Below are 18157 nucleotides of genomic sequence, written 5' to 3'. Positions count from 1 at the left end.
TGTGTTAGTGACTACGGGGGAGAGGTGTGGTGTGTGTGTGTGTTAGTGACCAGGGGGGAGAGGTGCGGTGTGTGTGTTAGTGACTACGGGGGAGAGGTGTGGTGTGTGTGTGTGTTAGTGACCACGGGGGAGAGGTGTGGTGTGTGTGTGTTAGTGACCACGGGGGAGAGGTGTGGTGTGTGGTGTGTGTGTTAGTGACCAGGGGGGAGAGGTGTGGTGTATGTGTGTTAGTGACCAGGGGGGAGAGGTGTGGTGTGTGTGTTAGTGACCAGGGGGGAGAGGTGTGGTGGTGTGTGTGTTAGTGACCAGGGGGGAGAGGTGTGGTGTGTGTGTGTGTGTTAGTGACCAGGGGGGGAGAGGTGTGGTGTGTGTGTGTGTGTGTGACCACGGGGGAGAGGTGTGTGTGTGTTAGTGACCACGGGGGAGAGGTGTGTGGTGTGTGTGTTAGTGACCACGGGGGAGAGGTGTGTGGTGTGTGTGTTAGTGACCACGGGGGAGAGGTGCGGTGTGTGTGTGTGTGTGTTAGTGACCACGGGGGGAGAGGTGTGGTGTGTGTGTGTGTTAGTGACCAGGGGGGAGAGGTGCGGTCTGTGTGTGTGTGTGTTAGTGACCACGGGGGAGAGGTGTGTGTGTGTGTTAGTGACCACGGGGGAGAGGTGTGTGTGTGTGTGTTAGTGACCACGGGGAGAGAGGTGTGTGTGTGTGTGTTAGTGACCACGGGGGAGAGGTGTGTGTGTGTGTTAGTGACCATGGGGGAGAGGTGTGGTGTGTGTGTGTGTTAGTGACCAGGGGGGAGAGGTGTGGTGTGTGTGTGTGTGTTAGTGACCACGGGGGGAGAGGTGTGGTGTGTGTGTGTGTGTTAGTGACCACGGGGGGAGAGGTGTGGTGTGTGTGTGTGTTAGTGACTACGGGGGAGAGGTGTGGTGTGTGTGTGTGTTAGTGACCAGGGGGGAGAGGTGCGGTGTGTGTGTTAGTGACTACGGGGGAGAGGTGTGGTGTGTGTGTGTGTTAGTGACCACGGGGGAGAGGTGTGGTGTGTGTGTGTTAGTGACCACGGGGGAGAGGTGTGGTGTGTGGTGTGTGTGTTAGTGACCAGGGGGGAGAGGTGTGGTGTATGTGTGTTAGTGACCAGGGGGGAGAGGTGTGGTGTGTGTGTTAGTGACCAGGGGGGAGAGGTGTGGTGGTGTGTGTGTTAGTGACCAGGGGGGAGAGGTGTGGTGTGTGTGTGTGTGTTAGTGACCAGGGGGGGAGAGGTGTGGTGTGTGTGTGTGTGTGTGACCACGGGGGAGAGGTGTGTGTGTGTTAGTGACCAGGGGGGAGAGGTGTGGTGTGTGTGTGTGTTAGTGACCACGGGGGAGAGGTGTGTGTGTGTGTTAGTGACCAGGGGGGAGAGGTGTGGTGTCTGGTGTGTTAGTGACCAGGGGGGAGAGGTGTGGTGTGTGGTGTGTTAGTGACCACGTGGGAGAGGTGCGGTGTGTGTGTTAGTGACCACGGGGGAGAGAGGGAGACACCGCAAACTTCAAATATACAGCAGCAGCAGGCGTCAGGGTCGAGATCGAACCCACGACCTCCTGTACACCAGGCGAGGGAGTTAACATCTCGCCCCCCTCTCTGGCAGGCGGCGTGGACACGGCGGCCGTCGGCGGCGTCTTCGACATCTCCAACGCCGACCGCATCGGATTCTCCGAGGTGGAGCTCGTCCAGATGGTGGTGGACGGCGTGAAGCTGCTCGTCGAAATGGAGAAGCGCCTGGAGAAGGGCGCCAGCATCGACGATCTCGTGCCGGCGCCCAAGTGAGAGGAGCCCGGCGCCCTCTTCGGTGATGGGGGGGGGGGCGGTGGTGGAAGATCAGCCGCTCGCCTGCCCACCCGCCCGCCCGCCCGCTCGCCCGCTCGCTCGCCCGCCCGCCCGCCCACCCGCTCGCTCGCTCGCCCGCCCGCTCGCTCGCGCGTCTGCCGCTCGCCACAATATTTTGCCTGTCCGTCCAGCTGTCTGCTCGTCGAAACGCTCACCTGTCAATATACTGAACCGATCAAACTGTCCGTCTGGCGAACCGCTCACCGAAACGCTCACCTGGCCGTCCGACCCTCTCTGTTCATCGATGCGCTCAGCAGTCCGTCCGTCTGTTCGCTTGGCTTGCGTGCTATAAGCTCCCTGATTCAGCCGTCTACCCACACACCTGGGCATCCAGATACTAACCAGCTCACCTGCGCGCCCACCCACGTACCCGGGCAGCTGAAAGTCAGCATACCTATAAACCTACTTACACAGCCACCTACCCACCCGCTTCCCTACCTGCCCAGCTACCAATCTGCCGAGCCACTTACTCGCATACCCAACCACCGCAACCTTACCCGACCTATCCAGCGCAACCGCCTACCGAAGTGTACCCCACGTACCCAACCACCCGAGCACCTCCCCACTCAGCTACCTTTATCATTACTCTGCGTTGGTAGCTCACGTGACGCCATCCCGCCTCACCCCCCTCACCTCACCCCCTAGCCCCCCCCCACCACATCGAGTGATGTCTAATGATGTAGCCCCCCACCACCCCCCCCCCCCCCGTGTTACAACGCGCGTGGTGTGATTTATTTTTTATGATTATTGTGATCAATTGTTATCCGGTAGTATATATTTTGGGGATTGTAATTTAGTGGTTAATTGTTATGATCATGATGGTGATGACGATGACTCCGATTATGAAGGTTGACATAGGTCGTGATTAGGGCATTGTGGTGATGATGATGGTGATGATGAAGGTGATGATGGTAATTATGATGATGATGATGGCACCCAATGAACGTTAACTCTCATCGTGAGAGGCAATGATGATCGTAATAATGACTTCATATATTGTGATGATGGTGGTGGTAGTATATTTTTGGGGGATTATAATTTAGTGGTTAATTGTTATGATCATGACGGTGATGGTGATGATGACTCCGATTATGAAGGTTGACATAGGTCGTGATTAGGGCATTGTGGTGATGATGAAGGTGATGATGATGGTAATTATGATGATGATGGCACCCAATGAACGTTAACTCTCATCGTGAGAGGCATGACTTCATATATTGTGATGATGATGATGGTGGTAGTGGTGATGATGTTGATGCGGTTAATGATGATTTCTAAAAGAGGTTAGAGGCATTTCAGATGGCGGTACCACACTCGTTCTCTTCCACCTCAAGCCCACACGGACACACACACACGCAAATAGTAATCAAATGCTGCTAAAATAAACATAAGAACGCTGTATGCCACGTGTATTACACACACACGCGCAGTGAGAGATGCATCACCACACGTACACACGCAGGTACACAATATATTCCTAATGACATCACCTTTAGCCTAGGGAAATAGATGAGGTCAGCGTTGATCTGTATCGGGTCCCGCGTGACGCTACTCCACTCTTCCCTTGCCTCTCTGCCTCTCTCTCTCTCTCACAATTAAAATAACATATACAGAGGCAGGGCCGTCCATATGAGTGGGAAACTCATCCAGTGTGACACCCCTCCACCCACAACGCCTTCAAAATAAATCGAAAGTATTACATCTGACACTGTGACGTCGAAGCGCGGGCCCCCCGCCACTCCTCCCACCAAAGCGCGGGCCCGGGGCGGTCGCCCGTGATTCGCCGTGCACTCGAGGGACGGCTCTGCCTAGAGGCTGAGAGGCCACTTAACTCAACCCCCCCCGGTCTTCCTTGAGAGAAGGGGGACGGACCACCCCCCCCCCCTCCTCTGTCACCAGTGGACCTTGTTTTCTATGGAAGTCGCTCGAAACTGCGATCGATAGAAAACAAAATAAAAACGGATGAGACGCGAAGTGTTTATGGCTCTGTGGCTTCCTGTGTGCGCGCGTGTTGAGTGCGTTGAGTGAGCGTGCGTGCTGAGTGATGGTGGCTGTGTGCGTGGGGAATGATTGTGACTGTGTGTGACTGTGTGTGGTGAGTGTGTTGAGTGAGCGTGCGTGCGGAGTGATGGTGGCTGTGTGCGTGGGGAATGATTGTGACTGTGTGTGACTGTGTGTGTGGTGAGTGTGTTGAGTGAGCGTGCGTGCTGAGTGATGGTGGCTGTGTGCGTGGGGAATGATTGTGACTGTGTGACTGTGTGTGTGGTGAGTTTGTTGAGTGAGCGTGCGTGCTGAGTGATGGTGGCTGTGTGCGTGGGGAATGATTGTGACTGTGTGTGACTGTGTGTGTGGTGAGTGTGTTGAGTGAGCGTGCGTGCTGAGTGATGGTGGCTGTGTGCGTGGGGAATGATTGTGACTGTGTGTGACTGTGTGTGTGGTGAGTTTGTTGAGTGAGCGTGCGTGCTGAGTGATGGTGGCTGTGTGCGTGGGGAATGATTGTGACTGTGTGTGTGGTGAGTGTGTTGAGTGAGCGTGCGTGCTGAGTGATGGTGGCTGTGTGCGTGGGGAATGATTGTGACTGTGTGTGACTCTGTGTGTGGTGAGTGTGTTGAGTAAAGCGTGCGTGGTGAGTGATGGTGGCTGTGTGTGTGGGGAATGATTGTGACTGTGTGTGACTGTGTGTGTGGTGAGTGTGTTGAGTGAGCGTGCGTGCTGAGTGATGGTGGCTGTGTGCGTGGGGAATGATTGTGACTGTGTGTGACTGTGTGTGTGGTGAGTGTGTTGAGTGAGCGTGCGTGCTGAGTGATGGTGGCTGTGTGCGTGGGGAATGATTGTGACTGTGTGTGACTGTGTGTGTGGTGTGTTGAGTGAGCGTGCGTGCTGAGTGATGGTGGCTGTGTGCGTGGGGAATGATTGTGACTGTGTGTGACTGTGTGTGTGGTGAGTGTGTTGAGTGAGCGTGCGTGGTGAGTGATTGTGACTGTGTGTGTGGTGTGTGTTGAGTGAGCGTGCGTGGTGAGTGATTGTGACTGTGTGTGTGTGGAGAGTGTGTGATGAGTGTGAGTGGTGAGTGATTGTCACTATGTGTGTGTGTACTCACGAGGGGAGCGGTGGTGTAGTGGTTAGCGCCCTGCGCTACGAACCTGCCGTCCCGAGTTCGATTCCCGCTCACGGCCAACACCAGTGACGATTATCTGAACCGGCCCTTGGCCTCCCCTAGGTCGACTCAGCCTCAAATTAGTACCTGGCACGGTGTGTAAACATTGCAACCAGGGAGACAAAGGCGGCCGGGCGTGGTGCTGGCCACCCATCCCCTCGTGTGCCGTGCCGGCTTTGCAAAGGTGCTCGTTAACAGCACTTGCCCCAACAGTCCGTTCAGGCTATACGGGGGGATCTTTGTCTTTGGTGTACCCATGGTGGTACACGAGTGTAGTAACCGCACGGGAACAATTATTCCCATTTAAAAGAGACTGCTTTTCCGGTATCGATCCCGATGTGAGATTTCAGGGGGCTCCTCTAAGCACCCTTTAAGGGTGTGTGAGCGTCTTACGGTTGTGGGAATTTGTGTTGGGGTTTAATACATTGATGTAGACGCAGCCCTGCAAGTGCTTGATCACGCCACTGCTGACGGAAGTGGCCTGTCTATTGAAACAAACATTTTTTTTTACTTTACCAGGTAAGGCCCACTGAGCTGTATACGCTTATTTTAAGAAGCGACATGTCGTCCTGTGGAAATGTCTCGCAGCCAAATACACGACACGTGTGATGTTGATTCAAAGTGTGGAGGGGAATCACCGGAGGATCCGGAGAGACTTCGACTTTTTGACTTTTTAAACAACTTTCATTGCCGCCAGCAGCAACAGCACTGGAGGCGATTCCGATATGAAACACACAAAGTCACCAGCAACACAAACAAATAATTGCTTTAAATCCACGCGCTGTGGCGCTAAATGCACCGCGCACAACACGAAAGAAAAGTCACGTGGTGGTGGTGGTCATCGCACACGCCACGGTGACGAGGAGAGAGACACCGCAAACTCCAAATATACAGCAGCAGGCGTCAGGGTCGGGATCGAACCCACGACCTCCTGTATACCAGGCGAGGTAGTTAACATCTCACCACCACAACTCTCGAGCTTAGGGGGAGGGGGGGGTAAATCCGGTCTCATCTTACACGGTGAGCAGAGACAAGACGCGTCTGGAGGAGAGGTTCGGAGCACCTACATTTGACCCCACCACACGCGCCACCTGCCTTTCGATCACGGGCGAACAGCAGCGGCGGAATCGTCGATAGTGCGGGAGGTGGACAGAGGGCGCAGGAGAGGAGGGAGCGTGGTGAGAGGGGGTGCGGTGGGGGGAGATTGCGGAACCGACGTTCAACTTCCCACGCCGGCAGATGGAATCGGGGAGCCTTTCCAGGTCAGCTTTTAAGAACGGTGGCGCTGTGGTTGGGTACACCACGGTTACCGCTCGGGGTCAACCACCAGAAGACGAATATCTCAACCGGTACCGGTCGCGGGTCTCCCCTAGGTCGGCTCAGCCTTCGACGAGGCAATCTGTGCGCGACGCGTGATGAGCATCACCACTGGCGAGACGAAGGCGGCCGAGCGTGGATTGTGGCCACACCGCAACCTCGTGCGCTGTGGCGATCATCGTCGGCGCTTTACGCACGAACAGCACTTGCCTCAATTGCCTGCAAGAGGCTGCACGGGGGACCTTTGTCTTTGCTTGGCAGGTGTGCGCGCGTGTGGAGGTGGATGGGGGGAGGGGCTGCGAGGCCCCAGTGTCGTATTTAATTGGAGCAAGGGAGAGGGTGATGACAGGGGGGGATGGGGTGGGGCCAAAGGGGGTAAACGGGGGGAGGGGGACGACGAAGGGGGAAAGGGCGAGAGGGGGGGGAGCAGGTGAGGGTGGGAGGGAAGGGGGCCACGTGTGGGGCGAGGGAGAATGCTGGGCGGGGGGGGGGAGTAGGGAGGAGGAAAAGCGGGGGAGGGGGGGCGAGTGGGGTGGGTGATGATCAGGGACGGAAACAGAGGGGAGAGGAGGATAACATAACATCTATACTAGTCTACATGGTCTCCCCAGACCTCACCTAGAGTGTAGCCCTCTTCCGCCAGCAGTGGCGACAGCGAGACATTGCAGGGGCTGCGCTTCTACCCTTTCCCACCCCACCTATTCCCGTTTAAAAAAAATACACTTCTCCAACAACCTAGTCGTTCTTGAACAAGTCCAGTTCACCGAAACGTCGCGATATGAATGCCTCGTCAATTGCATCAAATTAATTATATTTTATTTCTACTGTGTACATAAATACACATGTACTGGACACCCAAAGACAAAGATTCCCGGCCACCCCCCTATTAGCCTTAACAGACTGTTGTGGCAAGTGCTGTTAGCGAGTAGCACCTATGAAGGTCGGCACGGCACACGAGGGCGTGGGTGGCCAACACCACGCTCGGTCGCCTTTGTCTCCCTAGTGGCGATGTTTACTACACACCGCACCAGGTACCGGACTCATTTAAGGCTGAATCGAGCAGGAGGAGGGGAGGAGGAGGTCCAGGAACCGGTTGAGATAATCGTCACTGGTATTGGTGGCCGTCAGCTACACTGCCGCTCGCCGAAACGCGCACATTAACGCACACGTGTGTACAGAAATACACGTGCACAGGAACACGCGTGTACATATGTATGTTGAAGTTCTTTCGCAACTCAGATTAGCACCGTTGGCTACTTACGGTGTGAAAGAAGTTCAACGTAAGCACGTACGTAGCCAACCGTGCTAATGGGAGGTGTCGGGGGAGGACAACAGTACGTACAGGACAACAGTGCATTGTCCTTGTACTGTACTGAAGTGTACAGGAACACACACGCGTGTGTACAGGAACACACACGCGTGTGTACAGGAACACACACGCGTGTGTACAGGAACACACACGCGTGTGCACAGGAACACACACGTGTGTGCACAGGCACACACGCGTGTGCACAGGAACACACGCGTGTGCACAGGAACACACGCGTGTGTACAGGAACACACGCGTGTGTACAGGAACACACGCGTGTGTACAGGAACACACACGTGTGTACAGGAACACACACGTGTGTACAGGAACACACACGTGTGCACGGGAACACACACGTGTGTACAGGAATACACACGTGTGCACAGGAACAGACGCGTGTGTACAGGAACATACGTGGATACATATAAAAACAGAGCTAGCTGCGAGATCGTTCAGGTGACCCCTGTGTCCACATATTAGCAAGGCAGCACAGGTTCCCCGCCCTCCTTGCCACGGCGGAATAATGTCACGCAGAATTTTTGTAACAAAAAATCGTCTCCAATTATATTTTTGTTCCGATTGTGCTCTCGGCGTTCGGGTTTTGAGACGAAAGCAACACCCGTTCCGAATCTCGCGCAGAGCACCCGAGACACTCCTTGCGTGCAGAGAAGTGACGCGCGGAAGTGGACATCACAGAGGCACCTCGGAGTGATCTCTGGAACCACACCGTCGCAGGCGGCGCTTTTCACGCCCGCCCTGCCGCGGAGAGCGGACCTCATAAGCGCTGCTCATGGTTTTATATTTTAAGGGCAATGTTGATGACGTATATATGTCCACATCTGTTTACATATTGGCACCGTGGTCACCCTATAGATCTGTTTTAATGCTTCCGTAGCTTTAATAGTCGAATTGTTGTGATCAGTCGTGACAAAAATAACCTGCCCCAGCCGATTTGCGCTGCAGGGAATTCAATATCACGGTTTCGAGATTGCGCAACGTTTTCAGTTTTCCATTTGACACGATTGGGTTTTTTTGTGTGTGCAGATTTCTATTTGATTCATCGATGTACAGTACTTGTGTTAGTTTGCTTGCGTCTTACTGGTTACCTGCAGGTCGGGTCACTCTTCCAGGTGAGACTCCAGATATCCTGACCCTATGAGTTCTCTGATCCACGTTAAATCAAATCATCTGACCTCAACACGTAGTAGGCTTTCGCGACCAATATTATCTCCATATATATAAAAGGCAAAGTTGTGATTATGTGTGTCTGTTCAAAATGTTTAGCGTACTTTCCGACATGCAACAAACTTGAAATTTGCCATGTGGGTACTTGCCAGACTGTACACCATGTAAAAATTATAAAAATACTCTTTTTAGGAGGGGGGAGCTCAATAATGCATTTATTTTTTGAACGGCAAGTGAGCTGTGACGTCAAATCTGTCACGTGACCCTCGCATGTGGAAGCGTAACGCATTGTAGTGTATCGGATAGTGCGCTGCGCTACGAACCCGGCGACCCGAGTTCGATTCCCGCTCACGTCCACCACCGGTGACGATTTGTTGAACCGGTCGTGGGCATCCCCTAGGTCGACTCAGCCTCAAACGAGTAACTGCTGTGGTGTGTGAACATCGCCACTGGGGAGACAAAGGCGGCCGGGCGTGGTGAATCCAAGTCCCGGGCGAAGCCGGGTAGTAAAGCTAGTTAAAAAAAGGGTATTTTGTGTTCGATCGCGTAAAAAGAAATGTGCCGTTATCCCACCACCACCCGACACAGTCAATTGGCAAGGTTTGTCACCTATCCAAAGCGTAGCCAATTAGTGACTATATTCTTGGTTCTTTCGGTAAAGTCACGTAGAAGGGAAATAATAAAACAATAAAAATAAACCAATAAAATTCTCACGACGTTTAGATTTTTTCTTGCTGTTTTCACACCTGATGATGATTGCTTGTGTTGCAATCGAAACGCCGTGAGAATTAAATTGTTTTTTTTATTATTTCCCTTCTACGTGACTTTTCCGAAAGAACCAAGAATACGAATCCCTGCAGTCAGGAAAGCTTTAAATCGAAAAATGAGTGACTATTTCAGCACAAACGGTGTGCTGGAGAGTAAACCCAAAGCAATTACCATTCGAGTACTGTGAGGTTTCTCAGATCTATTTAGGACCGCAAACGGGAAGGCATCTTCACAATTCTGGCTACATGGCCCGATGAAGCTAGCCGTTGTCCTCATCACCAGCGAAACGTCACGGCAACTCGAATTGCAAATTGTCGCGGGTTTACTCTCCAACACGCCGGTGGTGCTGAAACAGTAACTCGTAATTGGCCACGTATTGTCTACGCGGGTCGGTTGTTGGTGGTATAAACCCACGAAGAGACGAATCAACTCGTCTGAAAGCCGATCACCCGATAGCTCAAAGGGTGCTGAGATTTGCAGAGTGCTGCGAAATTCCAAGCCGCGAACAGCAGAGGGCGAAACGGGGACCCGCCGGTTGGAACGAATGAATGCCAAACAAAGGCAACGCATCTCGTCAAGAACAGTGACTTTTTTTAAAAAAAAGGTGGAACTAAATAGAGTACGGTAATAGGCGAATGTGTGTGTAAATGAATATATTCAACAATTAATGGAGCGCATGCACAGGGTAGAGATTATGGTGGTTACAAATCTGGCTTTGTTTTCGCGTTACCGGTAAACGAATGAGAAAAGCCGGTTATAACCGGTTTGCCACACACAAACACACAAATGTCTAGCAACAAACATGACATTATGGGACCCCTTTTGGTGGCATAAAAATAGTGAAAAATATCATTGGCTTTAACCTTTCCGGCATTAATACAGGAGGTGTTCAGACGTTCAAAGGTATAGCTGCTCGACCCGAGCTATCAATGCTTTTGTAGTGGGTTCCTGGAGGCTTGCGATGAAACTTGGAGGCAACACTTTTATTGATAACGACGTAACACGGCACCCCTTTACCCCGCTCACTAAGGAGGTACAGCCTCCGGGCTAACGTGCCCTATCACTCGGGGTAACCTAGAGCCCTCTGGCTAGGGGTAACCTAGGGGAGACTGACTGACCCGACCCAGCCAAGGTACAGAGTCCCGACCACTGGTCCGTACTCGGGCCCGGTCCTTACAAGGACGTCGGGTCCCGGGGGCCCCGGCCTAGCTGGTCTTCAGTCTTCACCTTCGTAGCACTGCCTCGAGCCGACCTGAGAGCCGCCTTTTATACCCGTCCCGGGGACTCTCCGCCCCCGGTACCGCCCCCTTTCTGGAATCTTCCAGAGAATCCTGGAAAGCCACCCCCCCAGCTCCTCACCTGGGGTAGGGGAGGGGAACCCAGCGTCTCTCTGGTCCGGCTCTCTCTCTATCCTCTTGTACAGGCTGGAACCCCCTACAGACCCCTGGCCGTAACTGCAGGTAAGTGAACAGGCGGGGTGTGCATTCCTATTTCCGACGCAACATTTTGATGCTTGCATTGTCCTACGTGCTGCTCGTCTTTTTGGCGTTGTTCTCTGGTCCACTAACACCGGTGGTGAGACGGGGCCATAGGGGAGGCTGCAGCTCCGGCGTAGGCCAATCAGTTTCAAGGACAATGCACAACGTTGTTTTCAAAGCACGTTTATGAAAAATAAGAATAGGTAAAGTTCTAGATTTGAAGTTTTCGTGACTGCAAGGATCCATACTCTTTGGTTCTTTCGGTAAAGTCACGTAGCTAAAATAAAATAAATGGAATTGAGATTGAGTTGTTTTCAATTTTTTGTAATTTTATTTATTTTTTACCTACGTGACCTGACCGAAAGAACCAAAGAATATAAATAGGTAAAGTCACGTCCGTATAAAATAAATTACGACGTTTCGGGCGCAACACAAGCGTCCGTCATCAGGTGGGAAATGCATGGTCTGCTGCTGAGGCAGACTGTATTAAAAGATTAATAAGAATAGGTTTTACTCTTTATGGCATTTAAACAGGTGTTAAGATGTTCAAACACCGAATAGAAACCTTTTTGCAAGGTATCAAGTTTGCATTAAATACACACAGTACTTGTGGTGAACATTCAAACATGTTCTGATCATATATTGGCATTATCTTTGAAACTGATTGGCCTACACCAGAGACAGCTTTCTTCATGTTCTAGTCTCACCAGTGTCAGACCACAGCACGTTTGTCTTTCATGTTTTACCACAAGCCTCATGCGTAGTTAATGCAGACTTCATGTGTCTATTTGGTGTATGAACATCTTGACGCCTCCTGTTAGTATTAATTCCGGGAAGGGTAAAGCCTATTCTTATTTTCCATCAGACGTCACATCGTATGTTTGTTTGTTGCCATTAAGTAGAATAAAATTATTATTCGTTATAACGCGACTCCAATAAATGTGATGGTGAGAGAAAAAAAACACTCAATACATTCATTGCACTGGGTTGGCCTTGGGAGAAAGAAATACAATCTATAATAGGCGACGTGTCGGGCAATAGCCCTTCTTCATAGCACACAGAGAGATCTGGAGATCGCTATGTCTCTCCGGCCTCTCCGTATACCATGAAAAAGGGCCATTTCCCGAAACGTCGCCTGTTTTATATTGCTCCTTGTAAAGGCCACACTCAGCGCACGGCGTTATCGACCCCACGTGTGGCTTTGAGCCGTTGTTGTTCATTGTGATTGTGCATCGTCGCCAACGCGGCGGCAGCAGCAGGAAGCAGCAGCAGCAGCAGCGACAGGGAATCTTTGTGATTGAACATTTGCTGCCATCTACCGATACGAGAAGATCGGTGATTTCGGGTAAAAAAAAAGATATGTACAAACATCGCCCGACTTACGAACGAGTCGAAGCACTACATGTGTTTCGTAAATCGAGGACATCAAGTACCTTTAAACCCCTCGCTATTCACCAGGTTCAACATATACTAAACGTACACTCATTACCGTGTCGCGACAATTCCGGACTCCAGTATTCGCGAGTTGAACGACGCGCCAGGCCGCCCACATCGGGGGGAATTCCGAATTCATTCGGCACGCCACCTCGGCTGCCCGCTTTGCCTTCGAGTGTCGCAGTCAGCCCGCGCGCCACGGGATAGGCACTACCCTGAAGCTCCTCCTGAACGAGCGAGTGTGCATTTTTAACCCCGCGCATGCAACTTCTCCTACACGCTACTACTATGTTGGGGGGTTTTTATACTACCGTTGTCTGGTAAGAGCTCATGGGGACCCTTTTTTGGCAGCATCGAAGGATGAAAATGAAGAATAAGTTTTACCTCTTTCTGGCAATAAAACAGAAAGTCTCCATCATAGGATCTCCTTTGCCAGTACCAAAATATGATAATAGGGTTTCCCCTTTTTTCAGGCAACATAAAACACGTTAAGATATTAAAACACCAAACGGAAACCTTTTACAAGGAATCATGTCTGCATTAACCACAATGCTTGTGGTCAGAATGCAAACAAGCAACAAACTCCGATAATATGTGGCATTGTCTTTGAAACTGATTGGTCCACACCAGAGACAGCTTTCTTCTGAGCCTCGTCTCAAAACGGTGTTAGACCAGAGGCCGCCAAAAGCTTTCCACGTGTTGAATTTAATTTATGTGAGCCACCCACTCACTTTTTATTGAGCACATCAACATTTGATTAATTTCGGGGGTAAAACGAGCTTCTTTTCTACTTTTGAGTGCAAATAAAAGCGTGTGATTTGAAAAGCTTTTTACGACCAATTTTGTCGTCATACTGAAACAAGCTCACTTCCTTTAGTCGCGTGGCTACTGCTGTTGTTGGAGACCAGTTGTTAAGGCGCCAGCTGATTGATTGCTGCGTCTAGAATTGCGGAGTGGCGAATCACTGCCGTGATTATATACGCTGTTCCTGGGTACTAAGTTGTGTTATTTTCCAATTGTTTATGCCTCAAAGGTAAAGAAAATGGCTATTATTCTGCACAAACTTTGCTTTTGTGACCAGGACACTTACTACCCAGAAACAAACGTTGTGTTACAGTGTTATGCCTTCACCTCCATATATAGAAATCTGCGAACCTAATAGGCTGTGTGAGTTTATTAAGGATGTGTGTGAGCCTCAGGGCCCATGAGCCTGGTTTTATATGTGAATCTACACATCTATGTGCAAGTCTGTGGGTCGCAGAAAAAAATGTATAGATCTGTGTGCGAGTCTGTGGGTCACAGAGTGAAAATATATGTCTGCAAGTTTATGAGCCTCAGGGTGGAGTGTTGAATAACTAAAATCGCCGCTGTGATGACAATGCCTCCTAATCAGCCTCCGTATTTGTGGATCGGCTACTGAGTCTTGAGTCGCTACCCGTTCCATGGCTCTGTGTCTGGGTGAGGACAACAGTCTCCGTGAACAACATCATCACCACCATCATCATTGCCATCAATTCTAATCCACATGGTTGGTGCAATGGATGCAGTGGCGGTCTATGAACCTCGCGGATGATTCGGTCTTTCAAGGGGTATGATGCTCATGATGATGATGCTGTTTCCTGTGTTTTGTCCTGGGCCTCTCCTAGGTCGACTCAGCCTCAAATGAGTACCTGGTGCGGTGTGTAAACATCGCCACTCGGGAGACAAAGGCGGGCGTGGTTAGTGTGGACTTGCTTGAAGTCATCTCTATCGCGAGCCGCCGCTACCTGGTGGCTATCGTTGCGATGAGTCGGAGTTGTGATGACGCGGATTGCCGTCTGCATGTAAATATTATTATTCATCTCCGCATGTACATGGTGCAGCCTTAAATGCTTCAGCAAATCAAAGGGCCGTTGATCATCTTCACGACGATTATCTGAACCGGTCCCGGGCCTCCCCTAGGTCGACTCGGCCTCAAATGGGTAAAGTACCGAGTTGCGATGTGGAACATTGTCGCCACTAGGGAGACAAAGGCGGCCGGGCGTGGCCTTGGCCACGCCCCCGCTTCATGCCTGCTTCTTCACACGCGCTGCTACTTTGCAAACAGCACTTGCCCCTGCAGTCTGTTAAAGGTTACACGGGGGATCATTGCCTTTGCGGCCTTCAAAGGAAAATAAACATACATATACAGCACTGACGTTTAGGGGGTTGGCCCTTCTTCAGTTATCATGTGCGACCGACATCAAACCTTCGGTGACGGAGAAGGCGCGAGTGTCCTCATAAGCTCACTCCGGCGACCGCTTGAACTCATGCCTGAGATCGAAAACTAATTTCTTAGATTGAAAAAAAAACTAATTTATTTACACCAGACACAAGCTTTTGTGGGGGTTGCGTTCCACTTCCCGAAACGTCTAATAAATCCGGAGAATGTGCTAATTTTTTTCGGTTCAAGTTTGCTTGGTTTTGGCACGACACTAAACGGCTGTTGTTCTCGGAATGCCCCCTCTGCATTTTTTTCAGACAGTTTTTTTTAAAATGAAAACCTTTGGATATATTTCTTAGGCAAAGTTTTTTCCGTAAACGTGAGTTACTGCAAATCCGGATATATTGTTGTTTCCCCAACAGTTTCACGTAAAACCATGGTTTATTTATTTAAAATAGTAGATAAACCGGTTTTAATCGGTTTTCCTTTAAAAAAAGTGGCATTTTGAAGGCCAAATAATATGGAACAGCGTCCCCTAGTGGCCAAACGTTTTCCCTTCTTTCATTTGATTTTGGTTCTTGTTCAAACATGTTGACACCGAGGTTTACAACAGATGTGTGTGAATGAATGAATTTGTTCATGTGGACTATAGCTCCGTGTTCGTAACGGTAAGCACTTACTGTATGTTTTCATGCTACAAAATGCCAGGTTCCTTAATTTCGAATTGACATCATGCCAAGAAGCTGCTGACCACTTTGGCAACAACGGTGTCCTGGACGTGCATGCAGCGTTGTAAAAAAATAAGTATTCCTTGCCAAATATTTTTTTTTAAATTGCGGATGGAAACTAACATTAATTTAACAAAGAACCTGGACATGTAAAAAAAAATGTAAAAGTAGAATTCTGTTTTCTATTTTCTAAGGAATATAGTTTTCGATCTTAGTTCCATGTTATGGGTTTTAAACATATCTTTGTACGCAACTTAATCTGCACAATTTAACTTTTTTTTTCTCTGTGTGATTGTGCGTCGGCAGTGGTGCATAAGCGCAAATATAAAAAAAAAACCGCAAACGCATTAGTCAGTAACAATGTACAAAAAAATAAATATATAATAAGTGATGTCTCAGGCAGTGGCGGGCCTTCTTTAGAAAACACAATTGAAATTTGCATATAAATTAGCACAAAAAAGTACTGTACTACACTACATACTGGTTAGTAATACTCAAACACAAACATCAAATTGAAAAAAATATCATGAAATGTATATTCCAGTGGTATCAGTAGCCACTGCGTCGATATACAGATAACAATGTTTTTCAGTCGAGACTCAATACTGTGCACACTAATACGGAGCTCAACATGAAGATGCCATCGTAGTCAAGTTGTTGATGCCACCACACCTCCCCAATGCCATTTTTTTATCCTCTGCACAGATCCCACAGCTACTGCACAGTACACATGCAACCTGCAACATCTGCCCTGACAGTATCCCATCATCTGGCATTTCTAGTCTTCCCCCAATATTACTTAACGCTTGGACAGCACTTCCGACCTCGACTAGCCGTTTACACACACTCCAAACATATTTCTCCACTCTTCCAGAGTGATGTTCATAGCTCTATCCACAACCTGGCCCGGCTAAATGAGCACAAAGAGTCGTAATTCTACTTTATAAGTAAATACAGACCAGAATCTACACGTTAACAGCTGCATAAAATGGCATGTTAGTTTTACCTGATATATCTCAAGTTACAGAAACTGATAAACAAAAAAAAATATCGACTCCATTTCAATGGGAATGTGTAAAGCAAGCTATATACAATCCTATTAGTTGGATACAATTTACCGGTCATTAATATACAGGTGGTCCTATGGCAGAATGCTAAAAGTGTACTCAGGTCATGGGTTAAATTCTCAAGGGTGGTCGACTCAGTCCATCGTACTCGAGGGTGCCGATAAAATTAGCGTTGTAGGAAGTGTACAATCGTTTCGATAGCTTTGTCGCTGGCACGGGAACGCGCAATTATAACCCCAAGTTCAGGACTGCCATTGTAGACGAGGCACTGCCCATGCTCATTTGAATATTCGGACCACAATGTCTATCATGATGGGTTATTGCCGGTACACAGGTAGATCTCCACAAATCCACACTCCAATTATCTGTGAATCCTAAAATGTAGGGCACCTTCCATGCTTCACAACAAAAGCTCATAATATTGCAGGAGCGGCAGTAATACATATCCGAGGGGTTTTGCCCCCTGAAGATTTGTCATTATTTACGCGGAGATGCAGGGAGACACAGACATACACGAGGGGCAGATGGAGACAAGAGTCAAATGGAGCTGTAACGAAGATTGAGATACGGAGACAAATAGAGATTTAAAAAAGACACACACGTAGATCCGGCGACAGGAGGAGAGGCGGGAAACGTTCGGAAAATCAAACAGAGAAGAATAGCGGTGCAGAGAGACAAACCAATCAAAAACAGATATACAAAGGCAAACGGAGGCATAGTACATGTAAAAAGGTGTATCTGGCACAGAAAAAAATGTGCTTACGTTATCTGTGGAGTAGTTAAGCATTTCTGCATTATTTTGACTTGGATATTAAGCCTGAACATGCAAAAATCTTTAACTACAGATCCACATAGCAGAATTGGTCAATTCGGCTTTAATATAATAAACATGGAGAAACTTCAACAATCCACTTTTTGTTTTTTTACAGATTGGAGTCGCAGCAAGTCAGTCCGAGTTGCTCCTGCAGCCCCCGAATAAAAATTGCGGATTAATGGAGTCGCGTGGCCAATGCCTCCCACAAGAAAATTTCGACTGTAATTATTGTTGATTTGAAGCTGTCGTGACTGCTTGGATTCCTTACTCTTTGGTTCTTTCGGTAAAGTCACGTGGCTATAAAACAATAGATCACGACGTTTCGATCGCAACCACAAGCGACCGTCTTCAGGTGATGTGAACATCGTAATATATATTTTTTCGATCTACGTGACTTTACAGAAAGAAATGACTTGAGCATTAGGAACATCTACCTTGAAGTGCAATTTTAACTTAGGCAATGTGTTTTTTTTTTATCTTTCAACACGGAATGTAAAAGCGATGTGAAAAAGTTGCTGTCAATAAGCTCTATAATAAATGGGCGCTTTTTGCAAAAAAAAAATGTTTTAACATTTCGAGCCGTGTTCAGTCTTTCCCCGGAGCGTTGCCAAATGACAACGTGGCGTAAACAATATCGCCTCCGTTATCATCGTCGCTAACACCGGCACATTCGTCGCCAAGACCGGCGTGTTCATCCCCATCCCTGCCGTAGCCGGCGCCAGGTCCGTCTTCGTCTCCTGAGGGCCTGGATGCTTGCTCAGGATGGGTGGTCTGACCGTCTGCCTGACCACAGCGTGCCTCCTCCACTTGATCTTCCTGCCGAGGGTGCTCCAACACAACTCTTGGCCCCTTGCGCTTTAA

At 49.4% G+C, this 18157-nt stretch overlaps 2 protein-coding genes across 4 annotated transcripts in view; one reads left to right on the top strand and one right to left on the bottom strand.

The window, feature by feature from the left end:
- LOC116947072 (creatine kinase B-type-like) overlaps window positions 1–3831 on the top strand; it is a 28185-nt gene extending 24354 nt beyond the window's left edge. For both annotated transcript variants that reach the window (XM_032962479.2, XM_032962481.2), the window contains exon 8: window positions 1619–3831. In XM_032962479.2, coding sequence (XP_032818370.1) covers window positions 1619–1797 — 179 coding nt within the window. In that variant the 3' untranslated portion in view covers window positions 1798–3831. The remainder of the gene's footprint in view (window positions 1–1618) is intronic.
- LOC116947064 (cell adhesion molecule DSCAML1-like) overlaps window positions 2890–18157 on the bottom strand; it is a 38385-nt gene continuing 23117 nt past the window's right edge. For both annotated transcript variants that reach the window (XM_032962460.2, XM_032962458.2), the window contains exon 10: window positions 2890–18151. In XM_032962460.2, the coding sequence (XP_032818351.1) occupies window positions 17882–18151 (270 nt within the window). In that variant the 3' untranslated portion in view covers window positions 2890–17881. The remainder of the gene's footprint in view (window positions 18152–18157) is intronic.

Source organism: Petromyzon marinus, chromosome 29, assembly GCF_048934315.1.
Source record: "Petromyzon marinus isolate PM22_M1 ecotype Great Lakes invasive population chromosome 29, UKy_Petmar_22M1.pri1.0, whole genome shotgun sequence".
NCBI classification, from domain to species: Eukaryota; Metazoa; Chordata; class Hyperoartia; order Petromyzontiformes; family Petromyzontidae; genus Petromyzon; species Petromyzon marinus.
This window is presented reverse-complemented; position numbering and strand designations above follow the sequence as displayed.